This window comes from Phaethon aethereus (genome assembly GCF_964289735.1).
Source record: "Phaethon aethereus genome assembly, chromosome: 9".
NCBI classification, from domain to species: domain Eukaryota; kingdom Metazoa; phylum Chordata; class Aves; order Phaethontiformes; family Phaethontidae; genus Phaethon; species Phaethon aethereus.
The window spans coordinates 28,765,140-28,789,565 of NC_138585.1; the positions used below are offsets into that span (position 1 = coordinate 28,765,140).

The 24,426-nt window shown below is 44.8% G+C and overlaps 3 protein-coding genes across 3 annotated transcripts in view; 2 read left to right on the forward strand and 1 right to left on the reverse strand.

Annotated features, from left to right (window-relative positions):
- The window catches only part of MED12L (mediator complex subunit 12L), a gene marked incomplete at its 5' end in the record, with an annotated part of 156,147 nt that overhangs the window by 42,820 nt on the left and 88,901 nt on the right, over nt 1-24,426 (reverse strand). The window contains 5 exons of the mRNA XM_082003498.1: nt 937-1,068; nt 1,522-1,685; nt 2,272-2,415; nt 3,560-3,678; nt 4,282-4,429. Of these exons, the coding sequence (XP_081859624.1) occupies nt 937-1,068; nt 1,522-1,685; nt 2,272-2,415; nt 3,560-3,678; nt 4,282-4,429 (707 nt within the window). The remainder of the gene's footprint in view (nt 1-936; nt 1,069-1,521; nt 1,686-2,271; nt 2,416-3,559; nt 3,679-4,281; nt 4,430-24,426) is intronic.
- Nucleotides 7,443-8,715, forward strand: P2RY12 (purinergic receptor P2Y12). Its single transcript, XM_082003501.1, has one exon. The coding sequence runs from the start codon at nt 7,448-7,450 to the stop codon at nt 8,471-8,473; it is 1,026 nt and encodes a 341-aa protein (XP_081859627.1). The 5' UTR covers nt 7,443-7,447; the 3' UTR covers nt 8,474-8,715.
- On the forward strand, nt 11,540-12,990 carry P2RY13 (purinergic receptor P2Y13). Its single transcript, XM_082003500.1, has one exon. It carries the CDS (start codon nt 11,715-11,717, stop codon nt 12,744-12,746), a length of 1,032 nt encoding a protein of 343 aa, XP_081859626.1. The 5' UTR covers nt 11,540-11,714; the 3' UTR covers nt 12,747-12,990.

The window sequence follows — 24,426 nt, forward strand, 5'->3', positions numbered from 1 at the left end:
AACATACAGCTAAGACACTTCTGTAGTTCTTCTAGATTTCATATTTCTTTTTTCTTGTGTTTCTCATATTAAATGTTACTGTTCCCATGCCTTTGTAAACCTATTAAAATATTAAGATTATTACTGAGAACTCTTTTCCTGCTCCCTATGAAATGAAAACCACAAATCTGAAATATGCAAACCAAAACCAGGTATATAAACTAGGAGGGGAAACAGTAACTGAAGTGGTTTGTAACTCTCACAAGATGCTTATTTGCATATGAAAGGTTTCCACTCCCCCTTTAAAAAGTAAGAGCCAAAAATACAGCATATGGGTACCTAAAATATTTTTTAATTTAAAAATCAAGGAGCTGAACATTCGAACATAAACCTTCACAAACTCAAACATGTTTGCGTCTCTCCCCACATCAAAGGAAATATTTAATAGAATATTACAGCTGCATCAGCTGAGATTTTGTTATTTTCCATCCAACATTGTATGCATTACAGCCAATTTGCTGACGCATTATAGAAACCAAATCAGTCACATCGCAATCTGCGACAGCAAAGGTGTGTGGGGAGGGGTCCAACACTGTGCGGCGCAGCTGCCTCGCCAGCCCACCTGACGCTGGGAGTCCCCGCTTCCCTCGCCCCGTGCCTGCTCGCTGTGCGTCAGCGCAGCTTGCTGAAGCAACGCGCTAAGCTAACCACAGCGCTGCAGGGAGGGCTCAGCCTCTGCTCCTCCACGGCAGGTACTGGCACAGCGGAGGACGTCGCAGGCTCAGGACCACACGCTGTGCTGCCACGCTCGGCACGGGCAAGAGAATTGCATCAGTAAAGGTAAAGCAGCAAAGGCAACAGCATATTTTCGACGGAAAGCAAACCGAACTGAAACCACAGCAGCCAGCGTCAGTCTGATGGCTAGGCCATGGTGAGAAAAATCCCATTACCACCCACCTGAAGAGGTCTCCAAACTTGCTTCTCAGGTGACTACAGGACACGTACAGATCATAGAGGTAAGCTAAAATGCACCTTTCTGGGGAGGAACACTCTGAGGGATTAACGACGTGCTTTACCACCCCACACAACCTGCAAAAATAAAACCATTCTGAGTTTGTTCCAACGCACCTTAGAAACGTGTCTGATATTGTTATACATCATATAAACCCCACCACTAGCTGGGCAACGTGATGACAGACCTTGCATCTACAGTCTGCCGGGGCTCATGTGAAGTCTGGTGTCACCTGTGCGCTTTCCTGGGACACAGAGGCACTCAGGGAGCCCAGGGCAGAATGGGGCAAACAGGTAGGAATCAAGATACACAGCTGTCCCCTTTTCTTAGATTAAAAAGCATGAGGTCCCACCAGCCCCCGTGGTGGGGAGCAGGCCGCAGAGGTGAGCTACCTGCTCCACTCACCTGAGCTCACTTACAGCCTTCCAATAGTAGTGCGATAGTTGGTTTCACTACCTGAACCTAAATGCATTTTTTGCTTAAGAAAAAAGACCAAAAATACTTTTGGGAAAATTGGAGCTGCCACAAACCCTTCAAAGACTTGTGCGGTTTGCTCTGAGTTGAGGATGAGGCAGGCATGGTAACGCCGCAGAACAGCGACGATGCAGACGCACAGCCCTGTTGTGTAGCTTCCTGCCAGGCTGGATGACTTCAGCAGCAGCTCTGCCTCCACAACGCTCAGCTCGTTCAACAGCTGAAAACACATACACAAAAATAATGAACTGAAAGTAACTTCCAAGTTAGACATGTAAAAGAGGTGCAAAAAACCAAACATTACAGAAAAAGTATATACAAAACAAAAATGAAATTCCTTATGCCCTGCAGAACAGCAGAAAGAGGGAGCAAAATAAACTGTTAAAAGTACAAAAAACGTCCCTCAGAACTGCTCTTCAGAAATACATGGCACTTCTGGCACCCAGATGCTTTACTGTGTAATATGATGGGTCTGAAACAGTGAAGCACATTCTAAAATACTTTGTGCTAAATAATCCAGAATTTTATTAATTAATTAAATTACTAAATTAAGTAATTCATTTCAAAATGTATTAATTTTGAAAATTATAAAAATAAAATACATCTATTGATTCTACATTAATTGTCAAAGAAAGACAGAAGGGGAAGTATCTGGCACTCTGTTTCGGAGGCCTGGAAACGGAAAGAGATAAAAGCACATGGCAGAAAATCAGAATTTGCAGTCCAGCTCTTGTTTTTTTCCTGGTTTTACAGAAAACATATCACAGCTTTATCCTGTCATACCCCCCCCCAAATGAACTGTTTACCTGTATTGCAAAGTCTATAAGCCCATTGATATTCAGTGCTGGCTCCATGAGATCAAAGATGAGTTGTATATGGTGAGCCAAGGGAAGATGATACGAAGTTCCTGAGGCAAAACTAGTTATCTGTTCCAGAACGTTACTGGAGATCTGTGAAAATAAATGTTGAAAAGCCACATGAAGACCGAAGGCTTCTCAGATACAGCAGTGCTCCAAAAATCCTATTTTATAAGCGGTAATAGCAAGTGACAGCATTTTGCAGATAAAAGCACTAACAAATCATGCAGGACTAAATCTGTTACTCTACCATCCTGCAAGTCAGTTGTAATGACATTTTATTTTCAAAATTGACAACACAGAAAATGCTGTTCTGCTGCTTTACAGCTGAGAGTCAAACTGTTCTGAACACCTACAATACTGATTGTTATTCTGTGGGGTATTTTGGTTTAAAAAAAGAGGCAAAATAATTTTTCTTTCCATCTTACTGCATTGTGATTTTTTTATTGATGGTTTTCGGATAATTAATAATGCATTATCGTACAAACAAAACATGTAATAAATTCATTCGAGAGACCAGATCCAAAGATGTCTTATAAATTAAGTATCAAACATGTACTACTTTTACTTTGTTTCTTATGCTAGCCTCTGGTTACTAAAATATACTTAAAAACAGTAAAACCTGGCAAAGTGATGAAATCCTATGCTGATACATTTGCACACTTACAAGTCCTAACATAAACCAGGAAAACCAGTCTTGTCATTTAAAATAAATTATTTATGCTCTCCAGTCAGCCACTGGTAAAGTTTTTTAACAGTAAAGGTTGACTATAAAGTCTAACATCCAGAAAAGGACAAACTGCATTATCCACCAGCTTCTCAAGTTTGTTACACAACACAGAAGAGTTCACTCTCCTTCATAAACACAGATGCAGTAACGTATCTTATACCTACACAAGGGATTGGTTAACAAGCATCTGATTTACCAAAGAGCCCTAAACAATGTTGTTAATGGAAATCTATTTCATTTAAAAATCATGACATCCATAATAATCCAGAAAGCTTCTTGCAAAACAAACAACCCCCCCCAAACAAGCAAATCAAACCAAACACCCAAATATCTACTGAAGCAGGTATTTTAGAATACAAAGGCAGCATTTTTTCTCTTGCCTTTGAAGAAGCAGTGCATTGAAAATTCTTGGTACATACAAAACACTTCTAAAAACCTAGATTTGCTTCCTATTTGATATCTCTACAGCAGAACGTAAAAGGCTACAATTTTATACATGGGAAGTACCTGAGATGTCACCTGATGTTGATCAAAATAGGACAGCTGCTGTAGTTTTGTGAACACGGTCTCTAGGGTTGGAAACGCTTCTTGCTTGGTCTTCCTGGCTTTTTGCCCTTCATCCCCAACTTAACAGATAAGTTAACAGATAAAAAATTATTTTGATCATTTTATATTTAACGGAGCCCTAGTAGTTTTGCATAATTACTGATTTGAAAGACAATAAAAATCTTAATAAGCTTTACTCATGACTACATAAACCCCTACTTGCCTCAGTTTTACATTATACTTGGGACAAATACATGCCACAGCATGTAACAATATCAAAGCTACTTCGAGGTTACTCCAATGCAAAAAGGTGTCATCCAAGAAAAACTGAGAAACAGTCATACAGTTTTACTAGGAGGATAAGGAATATGTATCGCTCACTGGCCAGTAGCTCAGATTCCAGGCTTTAGCCTAACACAAGTGCTTACAGCCAAGCTGTTATAACGGAAAATAGGGATTTGTAACGACAGTGGCCCTTCGGTGTCCCGGCGCGGCCGTAAGGCAGGCCAGCAGATCGCACTTTGTGCTGCGGGGCTCTGGTCGGTACTTCACCCAGTGACTGTGAAGGGGATGAAAGACAAATTACGTGATCAACATGCATGGCTCCAGACAACTTGCTGAGCACCTCACAGCTCCCGTGATCTTTGCTACAGGCTACCATACAGCAGCATTAAAGCATTTACCACCCATTTCAGTAGTACTCTTCTTATTCAGAATTTTGAGGATGTCTTTGGTAATCTTCTTCAGCTGATGTCTTGCTTCATCACGCTCCTTACCAACACCATAAAGGAGAATCATGCGCTGGTTACACTCATGACTTGAAGATTCATCCTGAAAAGACCAGATACGAGTGAAATCTCTTTACTTTTTTCTGTCATCACCTGCAGAAACCTGACCCGAGCGGCCCAGAGTGCAATACACAATAACTAACTCTTCATCACAAAAAGCATCTCCTGTGGTTATCAGTGTGGAGGAAACCATGCCAAATGAAACCACTGAAGAGTAGGGTAAAAATACAGAGGGAAAAAATGTAATCTGATACTATGAATTCTGTAGGTACCTGTAAGGACAGTCAGAGGATGCATATGGACAACCCTCCTAACTGTCCCCTGGACTGATATTCAGTAGCAGATTAGTAAACAGAAGACAGATATTGAGAAACTCTGTGGCATTTCTTTTATTACGTACAATTCCATTGTAAAGAAGATGTAACCCAACTCCTAAAATTCTATTTTGCACATCCCAAAGAAACTGAAATATTTATAGTTTATTTAAATTGTAACTGGTTATATTTAGACTTTTAATGAAATGTATCATACAATGTCAATACACTGTATATAACTTAAAAACTTGGAGCACTTTTGTGCAAGTCATATAAGGTATAAATATTTTGTTCAGTAATATACTTACCTTCTCCAAACTAACCAGTCACTACTTCTTGCAACTACTTAAAAAGTTTTTAAAAAACATAAGACTGTGTACAAAAATAATACTAAAGAATCACAAGACAAAAAGGTAGTAGACAGGAGTGCAGCTCTACGCTCAGAAAAGTTGCACAGTCCTACAAAATACATGCTCTCTTTTAAAAATAGTGACTCCGTTAGAAGGCCAAAAGCAGGAAGTAAACCTCGAAGTATTTTTAAAAATTCTATTTCTCTCTCTCTTCTAGAGGAAACAAAAGCAGAAGCACTGAGAGCGTCACCTGGAATCGGCAGCTGCCTCTGGCTAAGAAACCAGCTCAAAGCCAGAGGAAGGTCGAAGTCTCAGAACCGGGATGCACAGCTGCTTCTCCAGCCCCTGCTTGCTCTGTGGGATTTATACATGAACACTCCTGCCGGCTCCCACGGCGAAGAGCTAGAGGAACCGCCACCGTCTCTCCAACGGCAACACTAGCTTCCCATCGCAGGAAGTACCCAACAGCACGCTTCGGTAGTCTTCTCTTTGATTTTGGGCTGGGGGGAAGGTGTCTGATTTTGCATGCTTAGGGAATACTTATCTCACTAGGATTAGACGTGGCAGCTGAATCTGTTACGTGCTTCAAAGCACAAGCCAACAGACAGAAATACAACTTTGCAGCTCTGTAAGGAAGATGTCAGGGATGTTTGGGCACTGGCTGACAAAGCACCAACTCCCCTGAGTGCCTCATTTTACAAAAACAGAGATCATACAGAAATACAGCAGTTTTTACAGTTGCATCACTACACGCCTGAAAGTTACTCCTTTTGAAACGCGACACTGACTGATTCAACATCCCTGCCTGGCTTTCCCAGGCAACCAGTTCGGATCAGACCTGATTTGATCAAGGTTTTTGGGCTAAAAGCAGCAGTTTTTCAGCCCAGCCCCTGTTAGCGGTTACGCGGATGCCGGCCGCTCAGTGTTTGTGGATGACTGGCCGGCCGACACGCTCTTGGTTTCGTGGTAAGAGCGGGCTCGGATGGGTGCAGCGCTACTCAGGGGTCTCAGCGGCAACTTCACATGGATGCTCCCTGCAGAGCGGGGAAGGCTGCAGCTCCTGCGCAACTCCCGTGTGTTGGCTCAAGTCAGTGAAGTTTTACATTGATTTGCAACACAGCACCAGTCAAGCAACTGATTTAGGAAAATGACAGGATAAACTGTCAAACAAGACAGAAAGGTATGCATAAATACCTACATAACTAAAGCTACAAATAACTTCAGACTTCGCTAGCAAACGTGTAACCACTGAAGCACCAGACGCCATTAGCTGTCCACGGGCTAATACGCAGGGTTGAAGAGCAGGTACTCCTCTCTCGCTTTCTTCCCCTTGGAAGCAACAAACAGTGACTTTGCGGGGTGCCACATCCACCCTTTGAGTACCTGGGTGAGATGGCAGTGGCCTGCGAGCAGCCGTTCCCAGCGTCTGAGCAGGGGCAGGAAGGGGAAGGCAGAGATCAGTTCAAGGACAACCAAAAGCGAGGCTGAAGTAACGCCACATAGAGAGACAGACGGCCAGTCCAGCAGAAATACCATAAAAAGGGGCATTTGATTCCTTTCACGTCAGCCTAGCACTGGTAAACCTGCAGTCAAAACGAGTTCAAATGCTATCCCTTTCCACACCGAGGAAGACATGGGAAGGGACGTTTCTCCCTCCTCCCGAGGAGAGAGGCAGTTTGGGCAGACGTCCGTCAGACAAGCAAAGTCACAGCCTGGACGGCCCGCAAGCGGCACACCGGCCTCGCCGCCAGCAGCGTGCCAGCACAGCCCGCCCACCCCACGCAGACCCGCGGGCTGCGGCCCTCACCAGCTCCCCTCTGCCCACAGGCTGTCACCCGAGGCGCCGCCGCCGGGCTGAGCCCGGCCAGGCCAGGGCCCGTGGCCCAGCTCGGGCCTCACCGGCTGCAATGCCAGCAGCAGGGCCGGCGGGGGCGGGAGATCCACATCAGGGCCCCAGCCCTCCCCAGCTCACCCTCACCTGAGCGCTCACGCCAGGGAACAGGCAGCACAACGCCGGCCGGGCCGCCCCCACAGCCAACCGCCATGCCGGCCCCTTGGCCACCCCTGCAGCGCGGGTCTTGGGGAAGCTGTGTGGGAAGCTCAGGAGGCTGGGATGGAGGCTCAGGAGGCTGGGATGGAAGGTCACCTCAGCATTTCAGTCACAGAAGATCAAACCAGGCCGCCTTACAAACATGGCTACATCTAGTGCTCTTCTGTAGAAACCTGACATCGCTGGTACAATAAAACACAACTTACAGCAGTCAAAATCCTCAAAGAAATGTTCCCAACACAAGAATTAAAAGTAGACTAAAAAGGTTGAAGTCTTATGAAGGATATCGCTCATACTTTCTTTTTCTTTTTCTTTCTTGTTTTTACAGGGAGGGGAGGAAAGACGAAATGCAAATGAAAGCCACAGTCAACTTCAGCTACTCTAGAAACAACAGCAGTTGCACCAGCGATAACAAAATCAGTCAAGTCATTTTTCCTTTGCTTTATACAATTCTGTTCCTGGTGGGTATCACCATGAATGGCCTGGCAATGTGGGTCTTTTTTAAAATATCCAGTAAATCCAATTTCATCATCTTCCTCAAGAACACTGTAATTTCTGACTTCCTCATGATCTTGACTTTTCCATTTAAAATCCTTAGTGATGCGAAGTTGGTATCATGGGTACTGAGAGGATTTGTGTGCCAGGTCACCCAGGTTGTATTTTACTTCACTATGTACATTAGCATTTTGTTTCTTGGTCTAATAACTGTCGATCGCTACCAGAAAGCCACTTCACCATTCAGAACATCAACACCAAGGAGCCTTTTAGGTGCCAAGATACTGTCCGCAGCAATCTGGATATCAATGTTTGCTCTTTCATTACCCAACATGATTCTAACAAACAAGAAGAAAACGCTTAAGAACGTAAAAAAGTGTGCTCTCTTGAAATCTGAGTTTGGCTTAGTGTGGCACGAAATCGTAAACTATATTTGTCAGCTTATCTTCTGGGTTACTTTAGCAGTCATAGTTGTATGCTACATACTCATAAGTAAAGAGCTGTACAAATCCTATAAAAGGACAAGATGCACAGGAAAGGCATCCAAAAAGACTGTAAATCTGAAGGTTTTCATCATTATCGCAGTGTTCTTTATCTGTTTTGTGCCATTCCACTTTACTAGAATCCCCTACACATTGAGCCAAACGAGAGACGTTTTCGAATGCTCTGCTCAGAACACCTTGTTTTACTTAAAGGAGAGCACGCTGTGGCTGACATCGCTAAATGCTTGCCTCGACCCATTCATATACTTTTTCCTTTGCAAATCGTTTAGAAAGTCCCTGCTGGACATGCTATGCAAGCACACAGCATCGTCAGAACTCAGAGCACGGATAAAGGAGCAGAACGAAGGAGATGATACAGATGAGACACCGCTCTAGAGCTAAGAACCACCCATACCCCTTCTTGGCCACATACATTTATCGGTGGGTGGAAGCAGCACAAACCCTGCAAAGAGTATCTACAATTTCAGTGGCTTCTTTAGAAACTGTCCTACAGATGAAGCAGAAGCACCCTGGAACCAACATTACTGGTTGCAAAAATGAGGGAACTAGAAAGCCTGAATAAAACAAGAGCACCACAGATTTTACTTGGGCCAGAGTAAAGTCCATGACAACACAAGACCTGGGAAATGCAAATAAAATCCACAGTAAATGTGATTTTTAAATACAGGGAGTTGTCATCTTGTGCGCAACTGGCAGACAAAGAGAAATATAGGACATAGGTAGAGAAGCTATTTATCTGTGCAGATTTTTGGTAACAGAATAACATTTTGCTTATCTCATTATATGCTTGCAATTCTTAATCCATTGACCAATAATTAATAGTTGTATGTCAGAGAAAATTATTTCATAATCAGGCTTACCTTGATGTGAGTTAAATCTTCAAATACTTCACCTTACTATAGGAATAAACAAAAATGTACACTTTTATAGAGAACAATATATTATATTAGAAAATATACAAAGACTCAATTTACAGAATACTTAGATTTAGGGAAAGAAAGACTCGTAGTAGAATCTTCACTGATTATTAAGGACAGCTTTTTTGCACCGCACAAAAAATTTAACCACTTCACCTTTTTCATTTGGAAAAGTTGAATAAAAAACAGAGAAGTATTTTCAGGTACGTAACATTTTCAAATATCATAACAACCACACATGAAAAAGATCCTAGGCTATTGTAATAAATTATGGTTCCTTTATCATCACTGCAAAGCAGCTCCAATTCAGAAATATGTTTCACCATCATGCAAGAGCTCAGTCCTGCCAGAAGCCATTGCCTGTCTACCCTTCTCCGGTATTTATCTGTGCCTGGCAGGGCACCAGGTGTTTCTATGACTGATAGCCAATTTCCTAAAAAGTTAAAAGACAGTTCACTTACTTTAGCACTCAGCCTTAGAGTTTATGCATCTCTTATAACCTGCCTGGATGAATTAAATATTTTACAAAACGTTTCGTGCACTGCTTATGCTGGTATATGCAACAACAACCAGTACCCAGGTTACACCACCGAAAACGGAGCACCATTCCTCCCCTGGAACCCGCGCTGCAGGTCGCTCCAGAGCACGCGCTCCACAGCCAGCCCCATGGGGCCCAGGACTGATCAGCTCAGCTGGTGCCCGGAAGGGAAGCGTGAGATGCCCCACTTCCACCCAACACTCACTCTCCATATTTTTGTACCTACACGTGGACAGAGCGGCAGTTATCTGCCGGTTGCTTTTCCTGATCAGGTAACAGGTACTACAGCTATCTGTGTACCACAGAGCAGTCGCTGATGGGACACGCAGAGGCACTTCGCACCTGCCTCTTACAGCTGGGAACAGTGTCCAGCGGTCAGTCTGGAAGAAAACATGGAAGATGCTGCCGTGGACATCAGTCCTAGGGTATTGCAATGGACCATCTCAGCTTTACATAGTCCTTGATGAATGAACAGAAGTCGTGTCAGGAAGCTAAGGACATGTCACTCTGATGACAGTGGTGAGGGTGACCTTCATCCCCGTCATCCTCAAGGCTCTTTGCTCTCTGCCAGCCATTTAACACCAACATCAACACACACACCTATGTTAACCAAAATGTACATACTATGCACAAACTTATTGCCAATACGGCTACAGCCTGAGAACCTCAAAAAGCAACCCATGTCTGCCCACAAAAGGGTGGCTTGAACATGAGCCATTTCCCACATGGCAGCAAGCAAGGAGCCAGAACCCAAGTCACATCAGTTGACAGGAAAATACAAGACAAATCACATGACTCAGTTAAACTTAGACAAAAATTCTGTTTACAGAGAAAAGCCTAGACTCCAACATTATACATCCTAAACACATAACAAATACAAAGCATACCATGCAGCAGCAGCAGCTTCTGTCAGAACCAGAGAAGTGCTGTAGCCAGCACGCTGTATCACCTGGCTACACTAACGCCAAAATAAACCAGAAACCCCAGCCTGGAGATCTAAAGTCAAGCTCAGGTTCATGTGTCAGTATTAACAGGCTACAGAGGGAGGGTACAGTTTCTGGGTATGTCAGTGCACATGATTTTGTAGCAAAGTAATCTGTTGTAAGGGTTGCTCTGAGCAGACTTTCTGGTCACGCATTTGATAACGACTAGTGCTGTCCAGAATAGATGAATTCACACACACCAAACAAGAACTCAGAGCTACATTTGAGGATTATCCTGTAAAACCATCAGGAAACACTGTGTTTGTCCACCCCACATCTCTAAAGGAGCCAATTAGTAATGGCATAGTGTACGTGCCATCAGGTCTGCCCCACACAAACAAAAAGCCAGAAAATGTGCCTGTCTTGATGGACATGGCAATATTTTTATTAGTACAGGAGAAGGTAGTGTGCTTTCTGACAGACAGCAAAAGAAAGACAGAAAAGCAACAGCAAACGCAATTAACTAACTCAGGCAATACATGAAAATCAGGAAGGAAACAACACACCACACCAACAGAAAAAGTGTCATCTTTCTACACATTTCCCTATTCTTAATACTTTGCTCAAGGCTTCTGTCAGCAGAGGAACAGGGGATGAACCGGAGATAGGCAAAGACCCCTCTCTGAAACAGTCGCTGCCAGGTTTGCTCAGGTACTTGCACGATCGGAGCGTTCACGTGGTGTGATGGGGCACTCTGTCATCTGGCTTTCAGATGTAAGAGGCTGATAATCAGCAGTATGCATCTTGTCTTGAAAATGTTATTTAAATCTGTGCTGAGAAAGGAAAAATGGTGCGTGCTTGGTAAGAAATACCAGAAGTCACTTCCCCAGAAGTGCCTTGCTTTTGTGCCACAACTGTAAAATTTCTATTCAATGTTAAAATACGTTTCCACATAAAGACAAATGGTGCTCTAGGCAATCTGCTATTATATCTTGCTGTTATATTATCTTAGGTCTCCATAATGAATACATACCATTTTAACTTTTCATTAGATGTTTGTAAACAACTTAAACTTAGGCAAATATTTAGATTTTCTATGAACTAGAAGAGAAACCAGGTTCAGGTTTTGTGATTATTTGTATAAATCTGCCAGCCACTGTAAGGAACATGTAATCTTAAATACAGAATGTTATGGTTTACATTTTCTCTCTCCTTTTCACCCAAGTCTATTTCAAGCAATGGGAGACTTTGCAAACAAGAGTATTGTCAGTAACTCCAGTGGAGCACCCTCCTCTGCACCGTGCCACCGAGACACCACAGTCACCCACCTGGTCTTCCCAGTACTGTATACACTCGTCTTCCTTCTGGGACTCGTACTGAACAGCCTGGCTTTTTGGGCTTTCTTCCATATTCCAAGCACATCAACTTTCATTGTCTACCTGAAAAATATCCTGGTTTCCGATTTTATAATGACCCTGATGCTTCCTCTGAAAATCCTGACAGACTCTGGCCTGGGACCATGGCAACTCAAAGCCTTTGTCTGTCGCTTCTCAGCTGTAGTATTTTATGACACCATGTATATTAGCATAGTGCTACTTGGTCTCATTGCTTTTGACAGATTTCTCAAGATTGTGAGACCTTTTGGGAAGTTCTGGGTGCAAAACCTGACCTCAGCAAAGATCCTTGCGGGTCTGGTCTGGCTCTTCTTCTTTATTCTCTCCCTGCCTAACATGATCTTATCAAACAAGAAAGCAACACCCCAGTCCGTGAAGAAGTGTGCCTCGTTGAAGAATTACTTTGGACTCAAATGGCATGCAGCTGTCAATTATATCTGTCAGTTCATCTTCTGGACTGTTCTCATCCTCATGTTTCTATTTTACATAATCATTGCCAAAAAGGTATACGAGTCCTATATGAAAACACAGAAGAAAGACAACAAAAGCGAACAAAGGATCAAGGGGAAAGTATTCATTATTTTTACTGTGTTTTTCTTATGCTTTGCCCCCTTTCATTTTAGCAGGGTTCCCTACACTCTGAGTCAAACGACCACCCGAATGGACTGCCGTCTGCAGAACCAGCTCTTTGTTGCAAAAGAAAGCACTCTCTGGCTGGCTGCCACAAACATCTGCATGGACCCCCTGATATACATGTTCTTGTGCAAACCCTTTGTAGAAAAGGTGTTACGCAGCAGAGTAAAGGCATTTCGGAAAACAGTTCATACAAACCCAAAAACCGAACTGGACACACGAACGTCTGCTACCGAATCTTGATTCTGCAGCTTCACACTCTACAGTCTCTGCAGAAAAATCAATAATTTTTTTTACTTCTGCTGTAGAAAACCAAAAGACAGTTGTACTGTAATATTAATACTTAATAAAAACGGCAAAATGGATTTCCCTATTTATGCTCGCTGCTTACCCTTAACAGGCAAAAGGCTGTCACTCAAATTGCCGGCCCTGACCTGACACCAGACTTCCCCCTGAGCGGCGTGCTCTCATTGACACCGCCACCGCTAATCAAAGCTGCGGCAGCCCAGCCGTGTCGCAGCCCCAGGACTGCTGCACTCACACCACAGAGTATTACCCTGGAGTCACTCATGCGACTTCACAGCCATAACCGCATCGGCCTGAACACAAGAGCAGCATCGATGAGGCATACAACTAACAGCAATCAGTTTGTAGTCTTGCGTTGCTCTGCTGGCTCTGCAAAGCCAACGAGAACAGAGGTTTTTCTGATTTTGTCACTAAATCATGTCCGCCTCACAGAACACAGAAACCATAGCCTAGGAATTAAAATACCTTCATATAACTTAAGACAACTTACAGAATAATTCTATCCACTTTAAACAAAAAAAACACCTTACTTGTTAACATTTAACAGCTTACTGACTGTGGCTGCTTCTAAGGACAATTTAGCTTTATTCAGGATTAAAACCCAGAGCTGTTGGCTTTGTATTGTCAGTAATCGTTACACTGGGTGTCAGCTCGGCTGGCAGGTTGCAGGGCAGGGAAGAGGAGGAACTGCACCTGACAGAGGGAAGAAGGACACGGTCCCTCCCCGCCCCTCCCCACCTCTCTCACACATGTAATGACTTTCCTATCGCCTACACTGTTTCACCATCCTTCCTCTCCAGTCCCGGCGGGGATGCGGTGGAGGATGCAGTTGGCAATACCCCAGTCCCCAGAGCACGCTCCTCGGCCGGGCCAGCTTCCCCCGCTACGGGCGCGCCAGAGCCGCGCAGCATTCACCCCTACCCTGCCACTCGCCAGCGGGGAACACCCAGAAACGTCCCCCGGGGGCACATTCACCCTCCCCAGCCCCAACGATGGGCAAAGAGAAGGCAGCAAGCAACACCGCCTAACGCTACCCGTCCAGAAAATCCCTCTCCACCCAGCTCACCGCAGCGCTCGCAGAGCTCTCCCTTAGCTATCCCACGGGAAAGGCCGAATGGACTGTGCCTGAAGAGAAACTTTCTAATCCACAGTCCTGGAATTTCTTTTTTATTTTAAGACGTGAAAGAGATACCAACCATTTATTGACTCCAACTCTACAAAGTATATTAAAAAAACCTGTTAAACTTACCTTAGCCCTCAGCAATGCTTCCTCGCTTCTCGAACAACACTCCTTGTCCCCCGACACACCCGCCGCCCCAGCCGCGCTGCTCAGGTGACACGGCTTCGCCAAAGAGGCCTCGGGGAAAGCACCACAACTTGCTCTCTTCCACCAGCCCCGTTGCCTGTTGCAAGGCCCATCACCCCCCGCCCGCACCTGGACGCTCGGCTGCTGCGGCTTCGTGCCGCCGTGCAGCTGAAGCGCGAGCGTCCGCAGCACCTGGCTGAGAAAACAGCCACGTCCCTTCCTGACAAACTTCACTTCTGCTCGAGCCCTCCTGCGAGCTTTATGCCTTCTCACACGTGCCAGATGCTTTGATCACCACTCGATTGCTCTTTTTAGAAATTAAATATTTACAGCACCCTAATACAATCATGCAGGTTGCTCCATGCAGCCTGATTTTTTCAAAGTTGTTTTTAGATTACTGTGCATTAATTACATTTGCCTTTGGGATTCCCCAGCCTCTGCCACACAGGTAGACGTACGTCTTATTTAGCAATTTCTACTCACTATAAATCTTCTCCACTAGGCATGTTACACGCTTTCCATAACTGTAACACCCTTTTACAACTGGAAGCCAAACTAATCCCCAATCAGCTTTCAGTTGGTTCCGAACTTCCCTGTAAATCAACGTTATCTCAAATAGTGTCGTCTTCTCGGGATTAAGTGCTGTTCAGGAACTAATTCCTCTCTCCCCACACACATACAGTGTTTAACAGGATTAACTTAGCTACTTTAGTGGAAGTAAATATATTAAATTTTTAGCTGCTAAAATAGTCACTCCTTTAGCAACTGCTTCAAGAAAGGGACAAGGAATCTGAAAACGTTTCTCTAAGCCTGTTGACAAAGGACAGCAATTAACGTAGTGACCAGAGCTAAACATCAGGAGAAGACAGTTTGTAAACCAGCTGTGATCTTCCACCAGGCAGGTGCCCACGGAAATGAGCATTCCTGAACTTTGAGTATATTAGGGAAGAATTCAGCATGAAACTTTCAGCATTGAAAAGGTTAGGGAAAAATTCAGCAGGAAGCTCGGTCCTCCCTCTTCCAAATGAATCACACCAGCAGAGCTAATAAGGAGGTCCCCAGGACTCAGCACAGACCTACCTCCAGCCCTGGACTTACAAGTGGAACTCTGGCCATTTTTGTGGTTACTACAGAGAAAGACAGTAACATAAAATGAGCAATACGGCAGTGATAAACTATGAAGATGCTGAAGAATAGAAAACTGATTCCACTGTGGAAGTTTTTTTTTAATTTTCTCATTTCTACTGCTTGTAACACAAGGCTCATTTCACGCTGTGCACAAACACATACTGGCAGTACACACAGTTAAGTACTAAGAGCCTGCATGTAAGGGTGGGTGTAACCACAAAATGGGCTGAGTTGCTCCTTAAGTAAGGGGTGTGCCAAAGGTTTCAGAGGAGTCTTAATCATCTGTTTTTCAGCTGCTGCTTCTTAGGTAGGTAAAAGGGAGCCAGAGTTACCAAACTCTTTAGCAGAGAAATGCAAGGTGACTGCAAAGATAGGATAGCTGGTTGATCCACTTACAGGAAAAAAAATAAGTCCCCTAAATTCTAGTATTGGGGATTTTGCACTTTTTTCTGCAAGTTTTTAGATCCCTGCCTCCAGATGGAAGTAAGACTCATCAGTTAAAATGCCTCAAAGTTTAGGTCTCTGCTTTTTAAGGCCCAAAAAAATAACCAAAGCAGTATTTTATGTTTTACACCTGACCAAAATGAAGACATTTTTCAAAAACAGACTTCCCTCAGAGGCGAGGAAGCCATCAGCCTAGACCACAGGTAGAGAGTACCAGCAGCACGCCATAGAAAGCTGGGCTCTCCAGGTCTTAGTGCAGTCAAGGAACTTATGTAATTCAGTAAAGTTTACCAGCGTATTCAATACAACAGTCACCATTTTTCCAAATCTGATTTTTCTCCTGACTTAACTTGAAAAGGCTGGTACTGACATACAGGAGCTGCCGAGATAAACCTTTGCTTTTCCTACATTCAGCAGTTGTTCAGGAGAGAGCAAACACATGTGATGTTTCCACCTTATGTGTGCTTCCTCCAAGTCCATCACCACCATGAGGCAGCAGCAGGGCTTCTCCTTCCCACATCCAACTGTTCATTTGCTTAGCTTGTCTACACTCCAGACTAGAAGCAACAGACAACCTAGAAACTGGAAAACTGGCACCAGGCCTTAAACTTGTCCAGACAAATGAACCTTATTCCAGGCTCCTGTGGTCCAGGATTCACACAAATACTATCGAAACTTATTCTAAACAAGGGCACTAGGCAGTCGAGTTTTGTAGGAAATCAATCTTATTTGGGTACAGAAAGGCTTACGTATATTTATTTGTCTTTTTTATTTTACTTGAGTTTCAAATAAAGGAAATATATCATATCTTTACCTAATACATGCACGATCTAGCCTTCCAGATTTTGTATCAGGCTGCCTCTCCTCAGAGGGACAGCAAGTTAATTCCTGAATGCCTGAAGACAAATTCTGCACTTCATACATGTCCTGACTCTCTTGCACAGTGATATACATCCCTCCATCAAGGTTGCCGCAGCTCTGGGTACTGAGAAAACTCTCATAACATAGAGCAGTGCTTCAGTTAATTAGAAATGCAAACCAACAATTTGCATCATGAACAAGAGCTGGGAAGCCAAGTCGAGCAATCAAGATATTACCCATACGACGACACAAATGCAGGTTGCACGTGAAAACTAAAGGCACTAGAAAAGACCTAAGTCTATAGACAGGATCAGCCAGCCAAGGTGTGTAACTTCAGGTTACCTATCAACATAATGCGAGGAACTCGAGGACAGAGGAAAAAAAGAAATTAGCTTTGTAAAAGTCAGTTCTTAATTAGCCTTTTTCCTCTGTCTTTGCCTTTCAGTGACAGCCGTCAAAACAGTGATTGAAATAAATCACCTAAGGAAAGCAAGTGTCAAACTCTTCCAAGACATTTCCACTGACACAAGCACCTCCATCTTGCACATTTGAGGGTATAACGCTGGAGGAATCCTCCCAGTGTTGCAACCTCTGATCCTGCTACCAATTTTCTATGCTTAAAAAAAAGAAAAAGCCAGTCTCTTATATTATCCAGGTGGCTAATCTGCTTTAAAAATAACCCTGTAGTTTGTATTGCTAAATATGATAGTAAAGGAGTTTTAGAATGAAGCAACACAATAATAATTGTTGTAATAACTTGGTTCAGGCTCTTACAAAATCTGGGAATTGCTCTCTAATCACCAGAACACAAAAAGGGACATCCAACCTTTAAATAATGTGAACAATAGTAAAGTTATAGGTTAGCTTTCAGCTTTTCTTTACATCAGAGCTTCACATTTCTTTCGCACTGTTTTTACGACAAGCTACATAGCATTTCCTTTTCATGTGCCGGCAAGTCCTGACTTGTGCCGGCCTGAGAACAGCCAAACAACACAGCTGAATTAAAAGCCTGCTAGGGGATGCTATGACAGTGATTTCTAACCCATTAAGGTTTACTGATACACCAAAATACAGAGATTTTAAAGAGAAGTTAATGTGCCATTGCACCACATTCAAAAAATAAACAAACAAACAAAAACATTCTCATGTAGACTTTATGAATCTATTTATTATTTGACCACTCTTAACAGACTAACTTTGGTGTGTGTACTCCATTCACAGAGTACCAACCATTAAACACTTGGGTCTCTAAGAAATTAAATTATATTTTTTAAACATTTCAGTTTTCACTTCTCATTTCTTCCCTCCTTCCCCATGACACGTCCTGCCGCACTGTTTCTTAGACCCCAGCCTAAGACAACGCCAGCATTAGAAGTGCCTGAAGAACAACAGCGCAGATCAAACCACAACGCGCCTTGACTGAAGCCCGCAGGATTGAGACCAGAGGAGCGGACACATCTGCCCGCACCACCCCGCGGTTGGAACCGTGCCCCACACCAGGGATGCGGTACAGCACCCAGCTTCGGAGCACGGGGTCTCGTGCAAAACACAAGTCAGGCACGTAACTTTCAGATTTAAGTGTTAAAACTGCTGTTTATGACCTATCTGCAAATCTACTTCCAGCCCTCAGCGCCAGCACTCCGACGTCCAGGTTCCCATGCTGCTGGTCCCAGGGGTCTGCTGTTCCTCAGCACAGAGGGGAGCTCATCGCGCCCCCAGCTGAGGGGCAGGCGGTCTGCGCACAGAAACACTGCCAGCAAAACCAAGTCAGCATGAATGCTTTGTTCAGTGCCCAAACTGGGAAGTCTCTGCTCCTCTAAGGACCTCTGACACTGGAATTTTGGGCTGTCCAAACATCCCAGAGAAGGACCATCTGTTACAAGATATCTCGATAATGGAAAAGAGAGGTTAATTTCTCCTGCAACTTCTGCAATGTTTCCCCAAAAATGTCAAACAGAGGGCTTCTTCAGGAAACCTGAAGGACTACCTAAGTGGCCTCCAACAAGTGGGTGTCCACTGTTGCATCCAGATGAGTGTTCAGACACAGCTCTTGAGAGCCAGGTTTCTGAAAGATGGGAATTTTGAAGAGTCTAATCCTAACCAATTTTTGAGAAACAAGCACGAGAACCCACCTTCACACAACTGCCTCGTGAAGAGACATCCAGAGACAGTCCTGGTACTGTCCAGCTGCGTCCTGTGAACCCCGTTCACATCACTCATCTCCAGGACCCCTGTGCCTGCTGGCAGCAAGCCACTTGCAAGCTAGTCTCATCTCCAAGGGGCTCCTTGAAAGGAGGCAGTATCTGAGAGGTGAACCAAATGACATCTAATGGGAAGCTGGCCCGAGACACGTGGTGATGATAATCTGTGTGCAGAACAGCCGTCACACACCTCGTACAGGAGTCCTTTGCACAATCGGGCCCCGCAAGATACAGACAGAAAATCACTGCTGGTAATACCCGCGGGAGAAGACCAAGAAGAAATCACCTTGTCAGAGCTTAAACTCACAGAGCTCTAACACAAGTACTGACAAGTCTAAGTTGCAACAAAGCCAAAGAATAGACCTTTTGGACAACGGTTGTTTTACCAGTGATAACTGGAGAGGAGATCACGGTGGTGAAAAAGTGATGCTAATGTAAGGTGCAAAGCTGAGTATAAACAGGTCTGACTCCAGCATCAAACATCTGGGTATTGGGGAAGAGATCTGAGAAATCCCCAAAAGGGCAAAGAAACAAAGAGATTTAAATGAAATCCCCCAAATTCTCAAAAGGAAGGAGATGAGGCTAACCCCCAAGTCAGCACAGAATTCGCACAGCACCCTGTCCTCAGGTAAACCAGATCGTGCTAAAAGTCAACCAAAGAGCTCAAAGTACGAGGCCGATCCAGAGCGCAATGAACAAAGGCAGATATTCTCATGGCTCTGGAGCCTCCCAGCTACCGCAAAGCCACAGGAGAACAGGCAAGACAAACAGCCTTGTACGCTCCCCAGAGGAAGAATGAGGTCTCCACTTAACGGAGAGCAAAGACAGTGATTTACAGAGACAGAAGAGAAACGCCTTGGAAGAGATTTAATGCGGAGAAATCAAGCTGTTTGCGTGGCTATGCAGTGCGGTACCTGAGCTGGGCTAACTGATGAGAGCACTTGCCACCGTAGCCCGGGGGGCTCTCACTGCCCTTTCCACAGGGTAACTTCTCAGCTCGAAGGAGCAGCCTACAAGACCATCAGTCAGGCACATACTCCTGCCTTACACAGGCTCCACTCAGAACAGAGAACGGGATCACCACACGTAACGTCAGGCTGGAAAATGACTGAAAGCCACTGAGGAGGTGAACCAGAGATTGGAAGGAAAAACAGAAGGCACCATTAGTCTAGAAACAGGACAAGCAGTCGAGAGGGGAACAAAACACAAGCAGCTGCTGAACACCGGAGCACAAGGGACAGCTGAAAGAAGGTGAAATGGCGGCTGGCACACGCTGCCCTAGGTAGCCATGTGCAAGGTCTGTGAGAGGCAGAGACTTCGTCAAACCTCCTCTCCCTAACCGCAGAAAAAGCCTCCTCCATCCCTGGGTGACAGGATGTGTGCACTCCAGCATGTGCACGCCACAGGGACCATCACTTAATGTCAGAATATCCAGCTCCTGAGATCAGTTTGGAGCTTGTAGTAATAAAGCTGAGAACATACGACAGCAGTGTAACACGCGTTCCTGCTGGCTTCATTTGCATTATCTGTTTTGCCTTGCAAAAGCTGGTCTTCAAAGATGAGCCGTGTCAGAAGTGTCCTGTGGTCAGGGACCGTACCTGATCCAAGGGAGACGTCCTGAGGCAAGTGGGAATTTTACAGTCTGCCCACTAGCAGAAATGGGGAAACTGGCACAGGCCCCCCGGACACAAGGCCAGAGGAAGCCGTTCACCACAATGGGGAGGCAGCTGGTAGCTCCTGCTCCGGCTCCTCACGGGGCTCCACGCAGCTGCCAAGGGCACCTATGCGGAAGGCTATCCAGCCTCAGAAGAGGGGGGCTGGGGATTCAGCCCCCCGGATCTTTGAGAAAAAAGGAAAAAATGTGTATGGAGAAGTCCAGGCAGGACAGGCAGCGCAGTCTGAGAAAAGTGGCTTGGCAGCCATTGCTTTCGCAGCATTAAGATTATTTTTTCTTTTCTGCTGGAGGTTTAATGAGGGAGGTACATTAGTTCCTTTCTTTTAAAGAAGGTGGCAGAAATGGGAAATGAACCACTTCATCCTCTACTGACACGAAGCAAAATTTTGTCCCGATATAACTACTGTCATGATTATTTCAACACTCTTAAGGCACTAAATTAGGTTACTCTAAATGTGTGTACACCCAGGACCACTGACAGCAGGACTGCAAGAGTCAGCAGGCTCACAGTCAGAGTCTTAAAGAACACCATGACAATAAAAAGTATACAGTAAACAGTCTGGTCATTTTAGCTGAGATACTTACAGACTTAACATTTTTCTTTCATCCTACACGCTACTTAGAAGAGAGGATGTGTTCAAAGCACAACATTAAAGATGGCTAAATATAGCCAAATTAATAACTGACATGATAATCTCCATTAGCAGATATTTGCATCTATCCAGCACAAGATTTTTCAGTATCACATTAAATTCGCATTCACCCTGCAGACAAAACCGTATTAACCGAAAGGCACAGGCACGGTTGCAGAGACTGCTGTAAAACACGACTCAGACTGTTTGCAACGTCTCCCTGCACGAAGCTGCTGCCTTTAACAGGCACTAACCCACCTCTCAGGTGAATCACTGTCTGCGTCCCGGGCGCCCGAGCGGCTCCGGAGCCAGGAAGTGAGCGGGAGCGCGCCGCTCACCTACCCTGGCATGTGAGTCATTCCCAGGAATGAGAAAGCCAGTTGCTCCAGTTGCTCCTGGCCAGGGGAATTTTGACTCTCCGATCAGGTATCGCAAAAAAAGCCATCGGAAGCAAAAAAGCTTACTTCCAGATATGGTTCATTTAGCCACCTTATGGCAAGAAATACTCTCATGCCTACCGTAGTTTCAAGATGCATTTTGGAGGAGTCTAAGGCACTTTCGAGATGCAGCTCAGAGACAAGCAGAAGGCAACAATGGTGACAGGTAAGTGATCTTTGACCATCGGAAAAGCATTTGATAAGTTGTTCTCTGAACCTTCTTGCTCTTAAATCACCCTCAGGTGAAAGGAAAACAGGAATTAAGATGCAGTTGCTGAAAATCAGACTTGGAACCATAAATTGAATATCAGATCAATTAAAACCGTGAAAAATTCTCAGAATAGCACAACTTTACTAACTTTTTATCCATACATTAAATGTTACTCGTTATGTTACCTTTTTCCCAATGACAAAAAAAAAAAAATTGTTTTCTACTAATCCTTCCTCCTAAGATATGAATCAAAGTGAAGGAAGGTTCATGGTTTCAATAACTTACTTCCCGACAGAGCTTAATTCATATCAACTAAGATTCAGCAACTGTAACATCTGAATTTGGTATAAAAGGTTTGTACTGTATTCCTTTTCACCTCTTTCAGTAAAGGAAAGCACACTTGAATTCTCTTAATTATATTATACAGAATAAAGATTCTCTTCCTTCATACTTCACTCGGATCATGTTAAAACTTGTCAGGTTCACTGGAAAAACCGCATAGCTCTGAACAAGCAACTTACAAACTATATGTCTGATTAGTCTCAAGGTTTGGGAAATATGTAAGGCACTTTCAAAAACTTATGTCATTTAAGGAGTATTTTAGACTGAAAAGGATATTCTTAGTTATGAAGAACTGAAAGTAGCAGTGCAATTAAAGTTTTTGTATGTTAAAAAAATGACTTGCCATTTGTGCATCATAGGAACTGTAGACATCTGCCTTATCATTACATAGGCGTGGTCTGGAAACTCTGGTAGCGTTTCACACTTTTTTCCATCTTTTTAAAGAAGATTCTGCAATCTTCTGTTTAAAAGGGAAACCAGGAAATTCAGGCAAGCCTTCAGCTGATGTCACCCATTCACTCCCAGAAGTACAGGCCCCGGATGACATGAAAGGCGCCCACGTTTCCCTGGTTAGCAGCCCGCTCTGGCGGGCACCTTACTCCTGGGGTAGGCAGCCAGCTCTCGGGCAGCAGCCAGACCTGCTCCCTCCCCACTCTACGGGGAGGGGGAGCGGGAAGCACCTGGGGACAACCCCGGCGTGGAGGACGTGGGTCAGCTCTTGAAGGAGGGAGAGGAGCACAGGGGAGCAGAGGAGGGGAGAGAGGCTGAAGGGCGTGCAGGGACCTCAGGAACAGAAAAGCATCTGTTTGCATTAGGGCTGTGAGAAAAAAGCAGCAAATTTTCAGCAACACCAGCCGCCAGCTCTTTCTCCCTCCCCGTGGAGGGTTGCCTTTCCCAGCTCAGCCCTGCTGGCTCACCCTCGGCTCCCCTCCCTAGCTGCCGGGCCCCCCCCGGGGCAGGGAGGGAGCGGGGAGACCAGCTCGCCCAGCACCTGCGCCCCGCAGCCCGTCGTGCGCTAGCGCGCACCCACGACGGGTGTTGGAGCACCAGAGCTCCCGGGGCACTGGGGCGTCAGGAGCCAACTGGCCGTGCGGGTCCCAGGAGCACGGCTGAGCCGTGAAGACACCCAGGCAGAGAGGCCAGACAGGGAACGAGCACCGGGAGGGTGGCAGCAAGTCACAGTCCGGAGTTTGTCTGACACTGAAGCAGCCCTTGGGAGGCCAGATGCTCCTTCGCAACCGGGAAGCCCCCTGCACTCACTGCACGTAGCCCTAGATGAGATATATCCAGGAACAACTGAAGGGGGAAGCTCCTTCTCCTCTTCTTGTGACAAGTCCCTTGCTCACCTTCGCACAGCAAAGTTCAGAAGGTCCTGCTCTTTGACCAAGTGAGCAGTAGGAAAAGCCAGTCAAGACATCTGCAGTAAAACTGTAGCATTAAAGCTGAAGTGTGCAATATTTATTAAAAGTTTGGAACTAAGTGAAAATGCATCTGACAAAAACCAAGAGCTACAGATCCACCATACTGCTGTCAGCTATAAGGGCTCCGGAGGAAACCAGACTGCAAGAGACACTAACCCAAGTGCTGCCAAGAAAGCACTAGAGAAAGTCACCAATATTAATTCCTACGTTTCATCATTCTTAACCCTTTCCGACATAAAAAATTACCATACTGCCTTAAAAAAAAAACATACCCTTGATTATCAAAAGTAGGTTTCCATAACTGACCAAGGCTGAACCTCACGTAAGATACTACAGTAACTTTTTGTTTTTCCTTGGGAAAATGTCAGTGACATCTCAAAGAGACAGCTGATGATGAGCAGCATAAATCGGGCTGATTATCACCTTCACTGCACCAGCAGCTTCTGCCACTATAGAAGGAACAGCCAAGACCTGGCAACGCAGTTGGGTCAGAGGAAGAGCAGCAGCTCTCCGCAGCCGGCAGCCTGGAACCCTGCCCAGGATTTGCAGTCTGTTCGTTTCTGAGAACAGCAGAGTGGGAACTCTCCAGGCTGCTCAAGAAAAACTGGGGTTGCACCAGGCTGAACTTCTCCCAATCATACCCCAAAATCCCCATATCCTTTTCCTTCCTCTTTGAAATAGTGCTGTTGCTGCAAGTAGCTAACATGGTCAATTGTGTCACAGCAGTAGGTACTGAAGCACAAAAAACCCCAGCTGACAACAGCAGATGAGGATTTTTTTGTCCTTTTCCAATGTGAATTAGAATGGCATATTAAAAAAATCAATAGAAATTGTTTCAATGCAAAGTAAAACACGTAAAAGTGAGACTGGAATTACTTAGAAGTTTAAATGGCACTGTCTACATGCATGTACCAATAATAATATTTTTCCCCACGAGTTATTTTTTCACAGTATCCCCT